The 20742-nt window shown below is 41.8% G+C and overlaps 1 protein-coding gene across 1 annotated transcript in view; it reads right to left on the bottom strand.

Annotated features, from left to right (window-relative positions):
* The window catches only part of LOC132901268 (E3 ubiquitin/ISG15 ligase TRIM25-like), a 92295-nt gene that overhangs the window by 8267 nt on the left and 63286 nt on the right, over positions 1 to 20742 (bottom strand). The window contains exons 7-11 of the mRNA XM_060943584.1: positions 16527 to 17210; positions 5064 to 5159; positions 2749 to 2982; positions 2401 to 2560; positions 952 to 1011 (exon numbers count right to left, since the gene is read on the bottom strand). Of these exons, the coding sequence (XP_060799567.1) occupies positions 952 to 1011; positions 2401 to 2560; positions 2749 to 2982; positions 5064 to 5159; positions 16527 to 17210 (1234 nt within the window). The remainder of the gene's footprint in view (positions 1 to 951; positions 1012 to 2400; positions 2561 to 2748; positions 2983 to 5063; positions 5160 to 16526; positions 17211 to 20742) is intronic.

The following is a 20742-nucleotide window of genomic DNA, read 5'->3' as shown; positions in this document are numbered from 1 at the left end:
TCTCACCTCATCAGGAGGAAACACATCCACCAGTAGAGCAAGAAAATCTCCAGAGGCTTTGGAATTATTGCTGAGCTTCATCACTATGATTCTCAAAGTATTCTAACTCAGCTGTACTACTCTCTTATTTATTCTTTTTTAATATATGGTGTTACAGTTTGGGGTAATACTTATGAGACTACCCTTTGACCGATAACTGGACTCCAGAAGAAAGCTGTCAGAATTATTAATTTAGCTTCTTTTAATGAACACACACCTCCTATTTTTAAAAAGCTGTAGATGATGAAATTCTCTGATTTTATAGATTACTTAAACAGGATTTTTATATTTAAATTTCATTCTAGTTTATTTGGTGCCTGCCTTTGATAACTTTGACACTTTTAGCATCAAGGCACAAGTATAAAACTTGACTGGCTTCGAGATCTTCATTTTGTGTTCCTTCAGCCAGAACTAACGATGGCAAGTTTAATATTCGCTTCAAAGCTGCTTCTCTCTGGAACAGTATTGATGAATCTTTCCAGAGTCTTAGCTTCAGCAATTTCAAGCGTTCTATCAAAAGTACGATTATCGCTTCAGATCAGCATTCCTTTCTCTTTTCCTCACACTGTCATTTCATTTTTTCCCTCTTTTTATTGTTTTTGTTGAAATATTGTATTTTATCATTGTGCCTCTGTGCGACTAGCTTTCATCTTTATAACAGTAATCCATTATTTTTTTCTGCCGAGTGAGATTAGATTACTAGTTATTTCTAGGCAGAATTTTATCCTTCGTATGTATTAGATTTGTGTGTGTGATATAAATAAACTATTATTGATACACATTCTGTGTGTTGTAGGTCAAAAGAAAGACCATCATGTGGGCGGTCCTCCTCTGAGTTGGAGAGAGTGTGTGTGTGTGTGTGTGTGTGTGTGTGTGTGTGTGTGTGTGTGTGTGTGTGTTAGTTACACCTACACTGCAGGAAATCTTCTCTGCTCTTTGGTTTTGAGGGTAAAATCATGTGAACTGCTGCAGCTGTAGAGACACAGAGACAAAATGGAGACTGAAAAATGACACGAAAACAGTTTAAAGCATGAAAATGAAAAATTAGATTCCTCACTGCTCTCAGTCAGACACGATTTAGAGATCGGCCAAAATGTCATCACACTGTGCAGCATTTGAATGTAAGAATCATGAGAAGCAAAAAACTTTCCCCAGCTGAAGCTCTGACAATGTGTGTTTTTACTTTCTGATGGATTTTATGGAGGAATTAAGGCCTCGGTTCTGATCTAATGTTCATCATATTTGTTGTGTGTAAAGTTCAATAAGATTAGTTTGTGGATTTGTGATTAAGGTCCTGTTTATCTGGGAAATTTATTTGTAATTTGCACATGTCATTTCTGAGGCGGGCAGCACGGTGGTGTAGTGGTTAGCACTGTCACCTCACAGCGAGAAGGTCCGGGTTTGAGCCCAGTGGCCGGCGAGGGCCTTTCTGTGTGGAGTTTGCATGTTCTCCCCGTGTCCGCGTGGGTTTCCTCCGGGTGCTCCGGTTTCCCCCACAGTCCAAAGACATGCAGGTTAGGTTAACTGGTGACTCTAAATTGACCGTAGGTGTGAATGTGAGTGTGAATGGTTGTCTGTGTTTATGTGTCGGCCCTGTGATGACCTGGCGACTTGTCCAGGGTGTACCCAGCCTCTCGCCCGTAGTCAGCTGGGATAGGCTCCAGCTTGCCTGCGACCCTGTAGAACAGGATAAAGCGGCTAGAGATAATGAGATGAGATGAATTTCTGAGGCTAAGGGCCTCTGCATGCTCTTGCGACAAGACTTTCGCAGATAGCTTTTCGCAGACAGTTGTAATTTATCGTTGAGCGGGGAGCAATAGGCGTGCGCGATGTTATTCACCACCACAACGCAAGGGGGTGCGAAGTCGCAAAATCGCTTGGAGTAGTTGGTGGGTGTGGTTAGTGGAGTGTTTATCCTCCGGTTACTGATAATGACTAGAACTGGAGTCGTATAGATGTACGTACTTCCTCACTTCCTCGATCAACCGCTCTTCGTGCTGCTCCATCTTTGCTTGTGTTTTTAAAAATGGCGGTCGTGAAAACAAAACAAACCGGGAAAGTAGGGAAGCGGAAGTGCGTGTACAGCGGATGTAGAGTGGACCAATCAGAGCCCTCGTCTGCGAGGCTGTCTGCAGTGGTCACAATTTTTGGGAGGTGCGCGCAGAGCGTCTGCGAAGGGGGGGGGCTTTGCAGACGCCATCTGCGACGCCATCTGCGAGGACTGGGTTGTCAGCATAAATTGGCCTTAATACTAATGCTTTGTGATTTGATGCGGTTTTGTTCCTGCTTATGTTTTATTTCCGTTACATTAATTTTATGGCTCTCTTTACTGTGATACAGAACAAATGTTTGTTTGTTTACCTTGTGGATGGATTACGTTGAATTCCTCCTCACAGATTTCCTCGACTCGTTTTTTCAGATCTGAGAGAGATTTCCTCACTCCATCAAATGAGAGATGTTGATTGACAGTGAAGCTGGGTGAGTCGTCACATCCAGGAGAAACACAGAGAGACGGGAAACTCTACAGAGAGGAAACACAGAATAGAGAAGGAGAAAAGTGTAGGAGAGGAACGAATGAATCTCAGACTGAATCAGACCAAAGACACACTTGGGATCTCAGACAGGAACATTTATTGTTGCTGTAATGAGCTTTTAGGAGGAAACTTTGTGAGGAACAGCGCCCTCTGTAGATCAGACAGTGAGTGTTACCTGGAGGAAGTGGATGTGATCGTGTGTGTGTGAAAGCTGCTCCAGCTCAGTGACTCTCCTCTGAAGATCAGCAATCTCCTGCTCCAGTTGCTTCAGGAGTCGTTCAGCTCGACTCAGTTCAGCTTTCTCCTGAGCTCTGATCAGCTCCGTCATCTCCGAGCGCTTTTTCTCCATGGAGCTGATCATCTCAGTAAAGATCCTCTCACTGTCATCTACTGCTGCCTGTGAACGCTTCTGTTAGGACACACACACACACACACAACGGAGGTCTAATCGGATACTCTGTAAAAATAAACTCTCTCTCGAGATATTTGAGTTGTTTTTGTTAAACCCCGGGTTTTCATTCCTTGTTTTTTTAGTTCACTATTTTAAGGAGATACGCAGAACCTTTATTTTTAAATACATTTCTGAGTGGATAGTATCTCCATCCTTGACTCTTGTATGCTGCATAAATAGGAATCAAAAAATATTTTTTGAGAGTTAAACTCGACCGCAAATTTGGCATTGGAGCTGCCCCGCTGAGCCAGCCAGCCCTGAGCGCGTGACGTCACTGCGGGAACCGGTTTTAAGGCCGAGGCCTTTGACAGCTATAGACCAAAGTCATATAAATAAAAATTCATGGTGAAAGTAAGAAATACCGTTACTGACTTGCTCAACTAAGACTGATTTGACTTCGTTGATTGTGGGTTGACTCTCATTAAAACAGGATAGGTGTTATAACTTATGCAACATACATGTACATGCATCTATTCATTCTCATCTCATTATCTCTAGCGGCTTTATCCTGTTCTACAGGGTCGCAGGCGAGCTGGAGCCTATCCCAGCTGACTACGGGCGATAGGCGGGGTACACCCTGGACAAGTCGCCAGGTCATCACAGGGCTGACACATAGACACAGACAACCATTCACACTCACATTCACACCTACGCTCAATTTAGAGTCACCAGTTAACCTAACCTGCATGTCTTTGGACTGTGGGGGAAACCGGAGCACCCGGAGGAAACCCACGCAGACACGGGGAGAACATGCAAACTCCGCACAGAAAGGCCCTCGCCGGCCACGGGGCTGAAACCCAGGACCTTCTTGCTGTGAGGCAACAGCGCTAACCACTACACCACCGTGCCGCCCATATGCATCTATTTTCACTGATAAAACGTAAAAGGCTCATTAAATAATCAGATGAACTGAGACAATCACATTCTGAAGCAAATTAAATAAATCTTAGACCGGTAACATAAATACACAATACAAGTTACATGGATTAATCTAAATGCAGGTAAACGTGTTGTTTTTGTTGTTTTGTATCCAAATGAGAGTCGGAGCTTACCCGTCTGCGTTCTCGCTTCTTGATGGCCGAACTTGTGGCCGATTGTTTCAAAACAATCTGACGTTCATTTGTTCATTCAGTTCTCCGTTCATTCGCTTCTTCCACGTAAGGGGGAGATGGCAACAATATCCAGTTGAGAAATCAGAGGGCTGCTCCATTCATTCTCCATTTTCTCCAGACTGAGTACTCCACCATTACTGCTCGGCTCAGGCAATTACTAAAACCCGGGACGGGACATCGCCGGTTTTAGAAACAACCGCAGGGAGGTCACTGCCTGAGCGATAATATGTCACGTCTCGTTCCATCCTGTGTTTTACCAACAACCCTCGGCTCAAACTGTGGGAGAGCTGGTGCCACTGAACATGCTTTCCTTTTTTTTTTTAAAAAAAAATTATTTTTCCTTTTCTCATAGTTTTATTTAATTGTTGATACTGCACCCTCTTTCAAAACTGGCTTACAGCCAACGCTCCTCAACAGATCAGAGGTTTCGTACGAGTCTTCAGTAAAATGTGCAGAGCAGAGGAGAGACCACTTCGTAGGCGCCCAATGTGCCTGTGAACTTCTCGCAAAATGCATCCAAATCTTTGCAGTTTGAACATTTTTGGGCCATGAATGCAACATAAATCCACCTTCTGTCATGCTGCTGCACCGGCCAGCAACACATCTACATGGCATGGCGATAAATTAGCTCAAAACGGAAGCTGGAAGTTGCAGTTACCTCTGTGTTTTAGTATAGCGGAAATGGCGATGGGACCGATAGCCTTCCTGCTGTGACGTTACAGACGTCAAGGTCATTCACTCAGGCCGCTACCTATATGAATCATTTTAATCATAAATATTACGATATTAGATTTATTGTTAATGCTTAAAACTATTCCTGTGCCATTCTTGGGGTCTCAAGGCATTTATGAACAAAAAATGAGGCCATGGTTCTGCGTATCTCCTTTAATCAGGTTAACTGAAACACAGCTACTCTTCACTCCTCACCTTAATAGTGTCCACAGCCTGTTTCAGCTCCTGCACCTCCTTCTGCTTCTCCTGGATCCTCTGCTGGGATTTCATCTGCTCCTCCTTTAGCTCATTCTGAGAACAAATAAAAAACATTTTCAATACATTTCATCATCATCTACACAATTATATCCAAAAAGAAAAAAAAAAAAAAAACTAACTAAAAAAAGTCAATAAAAACATTTCAATGAAAACTAGAAATATCGCCTCTAGAACTAACTAAAATTAAAAGACACCCAAAATGAAGTGACTTCTATCTTCATATGTTTGCACCACTTATGATATTATAAGTTTAGTTTTCTGTGAAAATGTCAACTGATTGTTATTTCAATGTTATTTGTGTGACAGAAACATCAAGGTAGTTCAGCAATATTCTCTGGAGTGAAACTGTTCAAAAGGCAGCTGTGACTTTCAATGGGATTCACAGACAGACTGATCTGAGAAAAAACGCGATGAGTGCTTCCGGGAATGTGAAAGAGCCGCCAGATTCATTGCAACTGGCGTTTGGTGGACTGGGGTGCGATCATGGATTGAAAGGAGTTCTAGATGAGTGTGAAACTAATGATTTGGAGGAGTTTTCAGAAGAGAATGACAGTGAGAGTACTATAACAGGGAAGGTGAAGATAAGTCAGGTAAATGGAATTACCACCAATTAGATGCTTTAAATGTCAGCGATATGGACACATTTCTTCTGTGTGCAAGTCAAAACCTAGGTGTGCTAGATGTGGAGGCGAACATGAATATGGTAAATGTGAGGAAGGAACAAAAATCAAGTGCTGTAACTGTGGAGGTGAACACAGTGCGGCCTATAAAGGGTGTGAGATGTATAAAAGAGCAATTCAAGTGCAAAGTGTTAAGGTGAAAGAGAGCGTTACTTATGCCGAAGCTATTAAAAAGGTTGACAAAGAAAACCAAGCAAAATCAAGGGTTAAAGGAAGTATGACTCCTGTAGTTTTACCCCCGAGTCAAACTCAAATGACTCTGAAATGCTGTAAAGTAACTGAAGAGACTTTAATTGTGGAGAAGAAAAAATTCATTGCTTTTATGGTGGAAGTGGTTAATTGCTCAGCCCAAGTAGCAAGTAGAATTGATAGAATTAAAATAATTTAAAAAGCAGTGGAAAATTATCTAGAGATTCATGAATTGTCAGTTGATTCCATTCACAATATGGTATTAGGGGTATCTGATATTCAAGCACCATGTGGCAGTTAATAATGACTTTATCTATTCTACAGTGGAATGCCAGGAGCTTAATTGCTAATGGTCAGGAACTGAAACACTTTATTGAGGAACAAGTTGTTAAACCAAACATTATCTGTATCCAGGAAACCTGGTTAAAACCATCACTTGATTTAATAATATATGGATACCTAGCAGTGCGTAAAGTCAGGGATACTGCAGGAGGTGGAGTGGCCACATTTATTCAGCAGGGGATTAATTACAGAGCTTTAAATATAGATAAAGACGTTGAAGCAGTTCTGGTTGAGATTTGGGTCGGTAAAACTAAGATTAAAATTATCAACTTTTATAACCCTGGTAAAAGAATCTTGAGAGAGATGCTAGATGGTATGTCTCATCTCATCTCATTATCTCTAGCCGCTTTATCCTATTCTACAGGGTCGCAGGCAAGCTGGAGCCTATCCCAGCTGACTACGGGTGAAAGGTGGGGTACACCCTGGACAAGTCGCCAGGTCATCACAAGGCTGACACATAGACACAGACAACCATTCACACTCGCACCTACGGTCAATTTAGAGTCACCAGTTAACCTAACCTGCATGTGTTTGGACTGTGGGGAAAACCGGAGCACCCGGAGGAAACCCACGCGGACACGGGGAGAACATGCAAACTCCGCACAGAAAGGCCCTCGCCGGCCACGGGGCTCGAACCCGGACCTTCTTGCTGTGAGGTGACAGCGCTAACCGTTGCACCACCGTGCCGCCCTGAGTTAAACGCAATCATTACAAATATGAGTCAGTAGAAGAGGTTCTTGGCAAATCTTCTGGGATGAGGAAAAAGAGAATGGTACCTTGGTGGTCAGATGATTGTAAGGAAGTAATTAAAGCTAGAAATAAAGCTTTCAAAATTGTTCAGTCAAACTATTCCTATACCAATTTAATGGAATACAAAAAAAAAACACATTCAAAAGGTTAAAAGAATTATAAGAGAAGCTAAAAGGAAATATTGGCGTGATTTCTGTTCTAAACAATGGCGACTCCTCCATTGAGGAAAGGGAGGAAGATCCTCCCTTAAAATTTTAAAGAAAGAATTTCCAGGACACATTAGTTTAAAAAAACGCATATAATTAATAGACAAACGTTTAAAACCTGTCAAAACAGTTGAAATAACTATATTTTATCAATTAAAAATGGAAGAAAAACTCGCCAAAATATTGTCCTCCCTAACCTTCTCATTGACGTCCATTGTATGCGCTCAGAACATGGGCGATTCGCGGGCTCCTCTTTTAACATGGGAGTGAATGGGCGAAAGGGAGGCGATTCCTCCATTTGGGCGGGTCTATTTGCCTGTCATCAAGCAGCCAATCAGCAGAGCTGCATTCGTCAGTGCGGCCAATCAGAATGAAGGGATGAGTTGGCGGGTTGAAATCATAGCATACTTACTGTCAGTGTCACTGCTGAGCTAGAGTAGTGTCGTTTTGAGTAGTGCGGACAGCGGAGAATTTGACTAATTGTTGGCTATTGCTTTGTTGTAGTTTATCAACTTAATAAAACGCGATGGAGGAACGTGACATTGTGTACACAATGTTAAACACGCCATTTCAAACACTGGGTTATGAGGAGAAGGTTAGAATCAAAACCGAAGGGAGACCAGTTCCCCAACTTAACATTCAGAAACCGAATGGTAAGCTAAGTGTGTTTAACACCAACACCTCGTGGTATCGGAGATACCCATGGCTAACAGGCAGTGTCACAACCAAACGGCTGTATTGCTGGCCTTTCCTGTTGATGGGTAGCAAATCCCAAACATGGTCTGTGCAGGGATTTAATGACATTAAAAATTTGGACAGGGCCACCAAGCGCCACGACCAGACCAAGGAACACGTTGGTGCAGCTATTCGCCTGAAATTGCTAGGCAGTGTGCCAGTTGACCAGCTAGTGGACGAGGGTGTGCGGATACAAGTGGCACAGCACAATGCTAAAGTGCATAGCAACAGAGATACACTGAGGCGTCTGATTGATGCTGTGGCGTATTTGGGCATGCAGGAGCTGGCATTTAGGGGCGGGATGAAGGGCCAAATTCAGACAGACAACAAGGGAAACTATAGGGAGGTGACGGAACTGATTGCACGGTATGACAATTTGCTGGCAGAGCAGTTGCAGTCTTCTGGTGTTTTTAGTGGCATGTCCTGTGGCATCCAGAACGACTTGATCTGTGCAATTGGCACGTCAATCAGCCACGAAATATCGAAAGAATTAAACGTGACTCCATTTTTTTCATGGCAGATTGACGAAACCACTGATATAAGCTGTCATTCCCAGCTCTCAATTATCGCAAGGTTCGTGGACAGTCAGGGCATTATTCAGGAACGTTTTCTGGGCTTTTTCGACGTGTCTAGTGGGAGGGATGCGCAGTCATTGTTTCAGTTTGTGCAGTCCGAGATGTCCCCTTACAACTTCGCTGAGAAGTTGGTTGCACAAACTTACGATGGTGCTGCGGTGATGGCCTCGGCTCTCAATGGACTGCAGGCTAAAGTGAGAGAGGTTGCTCCAGCCGCTACTTTTGTTCACTGTCACGCCCACCGCCTGAATCTCATCCTTAGTCAAGGTGTCAAGGCCATACCCAAAGCGCGAGTCTTTTTTGCAAACCTGGGTGGGTTCACGTCATTCTTTTCCAAATCAAGTAAGAGGGTGGCACTACTTGAGGAATCTGATTGTGCAAGGATGCCAAAGACCGCTCCAACACGTTGGAATTTCTCATCCAGGGTCGTGAATACCGTCGCAGGTAACCATGAAAAATTGCTTAACACGTTTACCCGCGTTCTAGAACATCCTTCTATGGATGATGAAACAACTCGATTGGCGGATGGCCTGAAGGCAAAATTGGAAGACTTTGAGTTCATGTTCTTGCTTTTTACTTTTGAGGAGCTGTTTGCACAGACCGACGTTTTATTTAACATACTGCAACAGAAAGTCATGGATGTTGCCTTCTGCAAACAGCGCATAGAAAACTTTATGCAGTTGCTTAATGAGCTGAAGTTAGACAGGGCTTTTGAGAAAACATACAGCAAAGCTGCCAGTCTCACAGAAGACCCCGAATTTGGTCACAGGAGAAAGAGAAGGCAGGGTGAGCAAGACCATCGCCAGGTCTATAAAACTCTCTATGACTCAGTGCATGACAGTATCAAGGCCCAACTCACACAGTGCTTCCAGCAGCTTGGCCGTTTGCATTTCATGGAGCTGTTAGACTTTGACAAATTTGAATCATTTAAAGCAGAATTCCCTTCTCGTGCATTGTCCAACTTGTCAGAGACATATGGGAATTTCTTTGATGAGGCCAAACTGAAGGTGGAACTGCAGCATTTCTACAGTGATGCAGAGATCCACTCTTCCTGAAAACTGTGTGAGGCTATCAGCTTCATGAAGTCAAACGGGCTTGATGAGGCAATGTCTCAGGTGTATAGACTCATGTGTCTGATTGCCACCATTGGTGCCACCTCAGCAGGAGTTGAGAGGAGCTTCTCATGTCTGAAGCGCATAAAAAGCTTCACCAGAAACACAATGGGACAAGAGAGGTTGAAAAGTTTAGCAGTCATGTCAATTGAAAGGAGGATGCTTAAATGAATGTAAAGGACCACACTAGTCCTTGTAAGTGTTTTGTTATTCTCTTGAGTAAAACTTACATAAATGTGTTTTCATTTGTATTTTGTTATTTACGAATATAAGATTTAATCAAATTTCTGTTTGTGCTTTAGAATGGTTGGGCTATGAGGTTGAGTGAGTATTGTATGTGTGTGGATTTGTATGGACTTGGGGTGCTGTTTGTCCTTTAAGTGACACCGTAGCTCCACAAGAGGGAGATTTGTAAAGGTAGCAACCAGGTGTGATCAATGAAGAAGCTACTTTGTTTGAGCTTGAGCTAAGAAGGCTTGATGTCCATGCTTCACCACTCAAGCTTCACTGCAAAAGAAAAGGATATTTTGACGCCTGTTTTACAACAGAAGAGAAATGATTATATGTTGCATCCTTGGTGAGCGCAGTGAGGTATGTTTTGTTTGAAGTTTTTGTAACTTTGCATTAAGTGTTGGAACCGAATGTGAATGCCTTTGTTTTAATATTGATGTCTCAATTAAGAAATGTTGTACCTGTAGAACGGTATGGTGATTTGCTGTTTGTTTGCTGTTTTGTATACCATGATATAGTTTTCACGGTGCTATGGGTGATGTTGGACTGACTTTGCTGCAAGTAAAATAAAATACACCTTGAGCATCAGTCGAGACTCTCTTTGGGATCCAAGGGTTGCTACACTCAACAAGATCCCCAGTGGTATGAGCAAGTCATTGACAAACTTGCCACCCAGACATCCAGGAGACTTGACTACTTTCTTAAATGAATTACTGTTTTAAGTTTGACCCATTCACACCTCACATAGCTCATTCAACAAGCATTACACTACATGGTATTTCCCATGCTGATGTGTCCTCAAAAACATTTTACTTTTATTTCTTGCAGTAACAAAAAAACCCATTTTTAACAGAGCTTATCTTTAAAAATACACAAATCCCCTAACAGTTGTAAACACCCACACAACTTCCAACCTCTCTCTCTCAACCATCCACCTATCTATTCACTCACTGTCCTCCCCTATTTTTATGACCACCAGTCGCCACTGGTTCTAAAATAGGGCAGAAGTCAAAGGGGATGATATTTGGAGCGTGATTAAAAAGATGGGGGGCATTAGAAGGGAGTTTTCCTTACCTGTGATTAAAAACAATGCTGTGGAGGCAGTAACTAATCAAGAGAAAGCAGAGATGCTTGCGAAAAGTTTTAAGGTTCATAGTTCACAGAACTTAACTGATGAAGAATTGTCTTGGAGAGTTAAAGTAATAGATGAGAATAAAGGATTACTGGAAAAGCAGGTAATAAGTGAGAGTGTACTTGATAAGGATTTTACATTATTTGAGCTTAGGAGAGCGTTAGATGAGGTTAGGAACACTTCACCAGGGAAAGATGGTATATGTTATAAAATGATTAATGAAGTCAATGACGTGGCTAAATATGTAATTTTAAGTCTTTTTAATAAGATTTGGGAGCAAGGTAGATTGCCTTTGTGTTGGAAACATTCTGTAGTGGTTCCGATTGGAAAACCAGGGAAGGATAAAACTGAAGTTAAAAGTTATAGGCCAATAGCATTAACATCTAATTTATGTAAGATTATGGAAAGAATGATCACTAGAAGGCTAGTGTATGAAACTGAAAAAAAAAAAGAGGTCTTGTCTCCCCACACCAGAGCGGCTTCCGTAGTGGACGTACTACAATGGACACTATTGTATGTTTAGAAAATGAAATAAGGAAAGCACAAGTCAATAAAGAATCAGTTTTAGCAACATTCTTTGATAGAGAGAAAGCGTATGATATGCTATGGAAGGAGGGGTTGTTAAGCTGAATAGGATGGGTATTGGTGGTAAGATGTTTAACTGGATTAGATACTTCCAAAAGGACAGAACAATAGAAGTAAGAGTTGGGGTTAACTTCTCTAACATCTATTCAATAGAAAATGGAACATCTCAAGGTAGTGTATGCAGTCCAGTACTGTTCAACATTATCATTAATGATGTTTTTAATAAAATAGATGACATTAGAATCAATAGAGCATTATATGCTGATATTTCGATTACGTTCATTATGTCTTATATTAAAAATAGTTAGGTTTTTTTTTTCTTTTTTATCAGACATCTAGTTTTTGGGTTTGTTTACCTGACATGTTTCGACGTACGACTGTCGTCTTCCTCAGAGTGTCACCGGATGTTAATTGGTGACGCATCTTTTATCAGCTGATGTTTCTGAAGGCGTGGCCTTCCTGTCTGGATTGACAGGTCGGTCACGCCTTCTACTGTCTGTTCATCCCATGCAAGATGGCACTCCAGGTGTGGGAGAGCATGTATACTCCCTCATCCCGGTTGATGGTCCTCGGGCTTCGCTGACGGATCTCCATGGCCTCCCTGATCCAGTGCTGATGTTTATCTTCTGTGCGGATGACTCTGGCATTCCCCCAGTCCATAATATGATTTTCCCTTTTGCAGTGATCTGTTATAGCTGACTTATAATTTTCCTGTTGTGCCTTTTCTTTTATTGTTCGGGTTTGTCTTGTAGCTGTCTCCTTTTCGCACTCTTATGTTCATTTTTTTCTTGTGTTGAAACTCCTTCCTGTCTCCCCAATGTAAGTTTTATTGCATAATTGACATGGAATCTCATATATGGTGTTGCATCTGTTGTCCGGATGTATTCTGTCTTTGGGATGAACCAGGATCTGACAGAGTGTTGTGTATGGTTTGACAGGTGTGTTAATGTTGTGTTTCCTCATTGCTCTTTGAATGTGTTCAGTTATTCCCCTAATGTATGGTAATGTAACTACTCCCCTGTGTTCTTGTTTGTTGGTTTGTCTTTTCTCTTTCTTCTGTGTTTTGTTGTTCTTAACCTGTTCCGCCCCTTTTGATATTGCCCATTGTGGATATTGACATGCCTTCAGTGCGTGTTGTATATGTTGCAATAAAATGAGGAAACACAACATTAACACACCTGTCAAACCATACACAACACTCTGTCAGATCCTGGTTCATCCCAAAGACAGAATACATCCGGACAACAGATGCAACACCATATATGAGATTCCATGTCAATTATGCAATAAAACGTACAATGGGGAGACAGGAAGGAGTTTCAACACAAGAAAAAATGAACATAAGAGAGTGCGAAAAGGAGACAGCTACAAGACAAACCCGAACAATAAAAGAAAAGGCACAACAGGAAAATTATAAGTCAGCTATAACAGATCACTGCAAAAGGGAAAATCATATTATGGACTGGGGGAATGCCAGAGTCATCCGCACAGAAGATAACAAACATCAGCGTTGGATCAGGGAGGCCATGGAGATCCGTAAGCGAAGCCCGAGGACCATCAACCGGGATGAGGGAGCATACATGCTCTCCCACACCTGGAGTGCCATCTTGCAGGGGACGAACAGACAGTAGAAGGCGTGACCGACCTGTCAATCCAGACAGGAAGGCCACGCCTTCAGAAACATCAGCTGATAAAAGATGCATCACCAATTAACATCCGGTGACACTCTGAGGAAGACGACAGTCGTACGTCGAAACATGTCAGGTAAACAAACCCAAAAACTAGATGTCTGATAAAAAAGAAAAAAAAAAAAAACTAATTATATGCTGATGATGGAGCTTTGTGGATAAAAGGACAAAATATTGATATTAGAACTAAAATGCAATTAGTTATCAACAAGGTAGAAAAATGGGCATGTGAGTGGGGTTTTCATTTGTCTGTAGAAAAGACTCAATTTATTTGTTTTTCAAAGAAAAGAGTAAGTCCCACACTAGAGCTTAAGTTGTATAACCAGTCCTTAGAGCAAGTTAATATTGTTAGGTACTTGGGAGTTTGGTTTGATGTCAAGTTAACATTTGAGGAACATATTCAGAAAATAATTGAGAAATGCAAAAAGGGCATTAATGTTTTGAAATGTTTATCAGGGTACAACTGGGGAGCCTCAGGGATGTCCCTTAAAAGAATTTTATATTGCACTGATAAAAATCAGTTTCAGATTATGGCTGTATTGTGCATCTTTCAGCATCTAAGACATTGCTTAATGAACTCAATAGAATGCAGGCTGAAAGTCTCAGGACATGTTGTGGTGCATTTAGAACTTCTTCCATACCAGCATTGCAAGTAGAATCAGGAGAAATGCCCTTAAGCTTCAGACATCTTAAATTGAGTATGGTTTACTGGATTAATTTAAATGGACATGAGGCATCACACCCTACTAAAAAAAAGTTCTCAGTGAGTGTTGGGAGTATGGCAGATCCCAGATTTGTAGCTTTGGATGGGATGGTAACAAATTAGCAAATCAATTGGGAATAGATGATGATATTTGTAGTAAGACTGTGCCCCTGGTAACAACTCCACCTTGGTTGTTTTGCTCCCCTACGGTGATCATGGAAACCAAAGAGATAGCTAAATCTGGAGGAGTGGATCAGAACGTAGAGCAATATTTAGGAAGTAGGTACTATAATACAACACAGGTTTATACAGATGCATCTAAAGATTCAGAGGGTAAAACAGGTATTGCAGTTTATATCCCTGATTACAAAATCTCTATTAAAAAGAGAACATCAGATCATCTGTCTGTATTTGCAGCTGAAATGACAGCCATTATTATTGCATTACAGTGGATAGAAGAAACTAGGTCCCCTAAAGCAGTTATTTGTTCCGATTCTGTGTCATCTCTCACATCCGTTCAAAGTGGAGAATCGTCATGCCGACAGGACTTAATGAATGAAATTAATAATATCTCAGTTGCAAATCAGTCAACAGGGAATATCAATCCAGTTTGTATGGGTTCCAGCCCATAAAGGAGTTGGTGGCAATGAGGAAGCAGACAAGCTGGCAAAAGAGGCAACCAAAGAAGAGGAGGTTCAGTTAAGTATTCCACTCAGTAGATCAGAAGTTAAAGTGCATATTCTGAACCAATTTAGGTTTTTTAATATGAAAGTATGTTCCTTTACACACGGCCATCTGTCTACAGCAGGGGAGAAAAAAAAAAAAAAACACGTCTGGAAAAATCCCAAGGGGGTCTGGAGCCAGAATTGTGACGTCACCTGCGGAAGCGCCGGCAGGATGTGAGAGCTTGTGCAGTTTCAGTGCACAGCCTGTGTAGACCAAGCACTCCCATTTCTCCCTCACTGTCCAGTCTTTTGGAAAACAATGAGTACTAATCCCATCAAGATTGGTGTTGCTACACCCTCCTACGATACATCTATGAACCATTTTAATAATTGTGATAACGTTGAAGAAATTTGCAGAAAACCACCAGGTCATTTTCTCAGAAAACAAACCAGCGCTGATGTAGGATTCAGAGGGAGGCGTCCCGCAGATGACGTCACGAAAATCAATGTTTGCCGGGAAATTCAAATGCCCAGTTTTTTTCAGAGGCGGACCAATTCACCTCAAATGGCTTGATTTCAGCTGAATTTTTTTGGTATTGCGCAAGGTAAAAAAAAAAAAAAAAAGGAAGAAAGTTACAGATATTTGACCAAAGTTTAATATAAAATAGGAGAATTACATTGATCTTGCTCCTGAATTTACCCGTGATATGAACTTTAAGGTACTCATTAAACAAAGTTAACATATGGCAAGCTGAATGGGATAAGGAGAAGAAAGGTAGACACTTATATAATATACAAAAAGATCTCAAGTAGCAAACCGAGTAACCCAAACAGACAGGAGGAGGTTTGGTTTACAAGACTGAGAATAGGCCATACTGGATTAAATAACAGCTTATACGTTGCAAGCAAACAAACATCCATCTGGAAAATGTGAACTTTATGGAGTGAGAGAGGATGTAGATCATGTTCTTTTAAGGTGCTTAAAATTCTACAGACAGAGAAAAACTGAAGAGGGAAGTGAACGCAGTCAAGAAAGCCTTTTCTTTAGACACCTTATTAGGTGAGCCGAGATCAGAAAACATCACTTGTGCTATGATAACATTTATCAAAGAAACAAAATTAGCAAATAGGATTTAGTTTATTGTTTTGCATTGTTTTTCCTTTTTATTCAATTTTTCTTTGAAATGACATCCATTTGATTGCACCTCAGTCCAGTCGATGGCGGTAATACACTTTGCTTGTAAACTGCCATAAAACCTGACAGAAGAAGAAGACTGATCTGAGAGCAGTGCGCGTCATCACTGTTCCCTTTTATTTCTCAGTGAGTTTAGAGGGGGGAGACATGCACAGTGCACATCTGGATTCATGGGAGTTATTTATTTGTTCAGCAGTAAAATCCAGAGTCATAGTCAGGTTTACTTCTTGAAGGTGCTGTGTGTACATTCAAAACCACACCCAATTCCACCGGAAGACAACCACACCCAATTTCCACATTCAGAAAGATAAAGATTTTTTTTTAACCTGTAGATCATTAAATGTTATGAAATATGATCTCCAGTTACAGAGCTTTAACACAGTCACGTGAGCACTTTAGCTGTAAAATGCTGGAAGAAGGTTGTTGGCTGTTTAAAGCAGACTGACTGGTCTGATCTCTAACATTTCTTTACATATTACTGTTTGACTGGAAATAAAAATTTACTTCACCGAGAATGACAGAGAACCAATTAAATCCACTGAATACAAATTAGATTAGAAATAGAATTTGTATAAAATGACTTGGAAAAGAAGAATGATGTCCAGTTCTCACCTGTTTTTCATTTCTTTCTGCTTTAGTTGAAACTGTATCATGACCTTTATGTTCATCCGTCATACACAAATAACAGATGAAGCTTTGGTCAGTACGACAGAAGATCTCGATCAGTTTGTCGTGTTCAGAGCAGATCTTCTCTTGGAGCTCTGCACAGGCTTCAACTAACTTGTGCTTCTTAAAGGCAGGAGACTGATAGTGAGGTTTAAGATGAGCTTCACAAAAAGAGGCCTGACACACCAGACAGGACTTGATGGCTTTGTATTTTCTCCCAGTGCAGGAATCACACTCCACATCTCCAGGTCCAGCGTAACAGTGAGCAGGAGAAGCAGCTTGGAGTTCAGTCTTCTTCAGTTTCTCCACCACTTCAGCCAGCATGTTGTTCCTGCACAGAACAGGCCTTGGGGTGAAAGTCACTCTGCACTGGGGGCAGCTGTAGACGCCCTTCACATCCTCCTGATCCCAGCAGCCATTAATACACACCTTACAGAAACTGTGTCCACAGTGAATAGTCACAGGATCCTTCAGGAGATCCAGACACACTGGACAGCTGAACTGATCCACAGAAAAATGATCTACTGAAATACCAGCCTCTGCCATTTTCCTGTACTGAGAGAGAAAGACTCTGAACTTTCTGCTGAGTTTCGTTTTCTCTGAAATGAACTTCCTGTTTCTGTTTGTGTTCTGTGAGGCAGAGAGAGTGGGCGTGGCTTTAAAGAGAGAGCCGCTTTTTTGTAATGTGTCAGTCGGGGCCTGGCTATGTTAGCAAATTGCCATTCAGTGTGAAGAGATTTGAAACAGTGTGTGTTTGTGTGTATTTCCTACAGGGCGTATAGACTTGAACAATCTTACCAGTAATAGTTTAAGTGAACAATGAACACATCTCTCTCTCTCTCTCTCTCATGAACAGGATTCTGAAGTGATAATTGCTCTGAACATCCATCCATTATCTGTAACTGTAATTTAAAAACATCTTTTATATTGAATTTGTTGTAATGTTTGCACATAGTTTACTTACATTGTTTAAATTTCTGATCCCATTCTGAAACCATAATAATCTACAAAATGGTCAAGCAGTAAAAATTAAATGATCAAAAAATGCCCAAGGATAAGATGAAACAGCGTGGGTTTCCTCCGGGTGCTCCGGTTTCCCCCACAGTCCAAAGACATGCAGGTTAGGTTAACTGGTGACTCTAAATTGACCGTAGGTGTGAATGTGAGTGTGAATGGTTGTGTGTGTCTATGTGTCAGCCCTGTGATGACCTGGCGACTTGTCCAGGGTGTACCCCGCCTTTCGCCCGTAGTCAGCTGGGATAGGATCCAGCTTGCCTGCGACCCTGTAGAACAGGATAAAGTGGCTACAGATAATGAGATGAGATAAGATGAAAAAGCAGAAGGGGAAAAGTGTAAGTACAACCCCGATTCCAAAAAAGTTGGGACAAAGTACAAATTGTAAATAAAAATGGAATGCAATAATTTACAAATCTCAAAAACTGATATTGTATTCACAATAGAACATAGACAACATATCAAATGTTGAAAGTGAGACATTTTGAAATTTCATGCCAAATATTGGCTCATTTGAAATTTCATGACAGCAACACATCTCCAAAAAAGTTGGGGCAGGGGCAATAAGAGGCTGGAAAAGTTAAAGGTACAAAAAAGGAACAGCTGGAGGACCAAATTGCAACTCATTAGGTCAATTGGCAATAGGTCATTAACATGGCTGGGTATAAAAAGAGCATCTTGGAGTGGCAGCGGCTCTCAGAAGTAAAGATGGGAAAAGGATCACCAATCCCCCTAATTCTGCGCCGACCAATAGTGGAGCAATATCAGAAAGGAGTTTGACAGTGTAAAATTGCAAAGAGTTTGAACATATCATCATCTACAGTGCATAATATCATCAAAAGATTCAGAGAATCTGGAAGAATCTCTGTGCATAAGGGTCAAGGCTGGAAAACCATACTGGGTGCCCGTGATCTTCGGGCCCTTAGACGGCACTGCATCACATACAGGCATGCTTCTGTATTGGAAATCACAAAATGGGCTCAGGAACATTTCCAGAGAACATTATCTGTGAACACAATTCACCGTGCCATCAGCCGTTGCCAGCTAAAACTCTATACAGTAAATCCTCTAATACTGGCCTGTATTCCATTACTGGCCGGGACTCTAATATTGGCCGGTCTCGCTGTCGGAGGAGGTAAATAATGGCCGGACTCTAATACAGGCTGGGGCTATAACCAACGATGTTTCTGAGATCATAGTGGCCTTACACAATCGTTCCGATCTGAAAGACAATTGTGATCAGTGGCGCCGCCAGGCGTATGGCCGTATGCACTAGGCGTACCTTGGGGAGAGAGATATATTTTTTTTAATTATAATTGTTACCTGAATGCTTTGGCAATGCAACATAATTTGAGAAAGAGAGAGAGAGAGAGAGACGTGTGTGTGCCGGCGCATTTGTGTGCTTCAGGAGTGGGCGGGGTGTGCGTGACCAAGAAAGCTCATTGGTCAATGCAGATATACTTTTCTTGCACCACTGAGATTCTCTCCAGTTTTGAGAAACGGAGACAGACAATCGTCAGTAGTCAGAGCTTGTGCGAGAATTTATTGAGAAGCAAGTCAAAAATGAGTAAATGAACCCTGAAACAAACGAGCTTGTTTCAGACTTTTACGAAAAAGTCCAAAAGCAGTGATCCAGGGGTGTCATCTGCTTGCTAGTCCTCTCCAGTATCAGCTAGTAACACGGCACCGGCAGCTTCCACTCCTCCGCAACCTAGCAGCAGTACGCTGCAGCTGGATGCTAGCTCAGTTCCTTTGAGGGAATTGCCTTCATCTACCTCTGAGTTTGAAACTAGCCATACATCCAGTGAATTTCATATAAGAACACCTACATCTCCCCATGTCCCTTACGATCAGAAGTAGATGGTCACTCCACCTTGCTGACAAATGAGCCATCAGATAGCTTTACTAATGAGCCACGAGTCAGCCCGCTATCACTGACATCAGATTTATCAGACATGGGTAAACTTCAACCAGATGCCTTAAAATGTGCACCGGACTCTGTAAAGCTCAATGTCTTACAGAACCGCTTCAAACCAGACAGAGGGTGGGTGGCTCCTTCTACTCTGATTTTCGGTAAACTCAGAAAAATACCCGAGGAGTTTTTCAACGAGTCTATGTACCCCACGTTGCGCTACAGTGTGTGTCAGAGTCGTGCGTGCGGTAGTGCTGAGCAAGTTCACTAGATTCTAATCGAGGCTATAAAGAGTTTATTGTTTATTGTCGTGTGTCCCCGGCCTATATTAGAGGATTTACGGTAGTTCACATATGTTGTTCAAATATCAGCCTGTGTTCATGGAAGGCTAATAAATGAACCTATTTTATAGGTTCAAATAGACACAAAATCTTGTTTTTATTCATTCCACTGGTAGTCTGTTTTGCTCAAATAGAAATAGAAGCCTGCCTCTAATTCTGGCCTCCTTCCAATAATGGCCTGGACCAAGATGCACTTGAGTGAAATAAAGGCCCCGGCCTATATTAGAGGATTTACAGTAGTTCAAAGAAGAAGCCGTATCTAAACATGATCCAGAAGCGCAGACGTCTTCTCTGGGCCAAGGCTCATTTAAAATGGACTGTGGCAAAGTGGAAAACTGTTCTGTGGTCAGACGAATCAAAATGTGAAGTTCTTTATGGAAATCAGGGACGTCGTGTCATTCAGACTAAAGAGGAGAAGGACGACCCTTGTTGTTATCAGAGCTCAGTTCAGAAGCCTGCATCTCTGATGGTATGGGGTTGCATTAGTGCGTGTGGCATGGGCAGCTTACACATCTGGAAAGACACCATCAATGCTGAAAGGTATATCCAGGTTCTAGAGCAACATATGCTCCCATCCAGACGACGTCTCTTTCAGGGAAGACCTTGCATTTTCCAACATGACAATGCCAAACCACATACTCCATCAATTACAGCATCATGGCTGCGTAGAAGAAGGGTCCGGGTACTGAACTGGCCAGCCTGCAGTCCAGATCTTTCACCCATAGAAAACATTTGGTGCATCATAAAACGGAAGATACGACAAAAAAGACCTAAGACAGTTGAGCAACTAGAATCCTGCATTAGACAAGAATGGGTTAACATTCCTATCCCTAAACTTGAGCAACTTGTCTCCTCAGTCCCCAGATGTTTACAGACTGTTGTAAAGAGAAAAGGG

This window comes from Neoarius graeffei, chromosome 17 (genome assembly GCF_027579695.1).
Source record: "Neoarius graeffei isolate fNeoGra1 chromosome 17, fNeoGra1.pri, whole genome shotgun sequence".
Classification (NCBI taxonomy): domain Eukaryota; kingdom Metazoa; phylum Chordata; class Actinopteri; order Siluriformes; family Ariidae; genus Neoarius; species Neoarius graeffei.
Note: the sequence above shows the minus strand (reverse complement) of the source record. Positions and strands in the feature narration are given on the sequence as shown.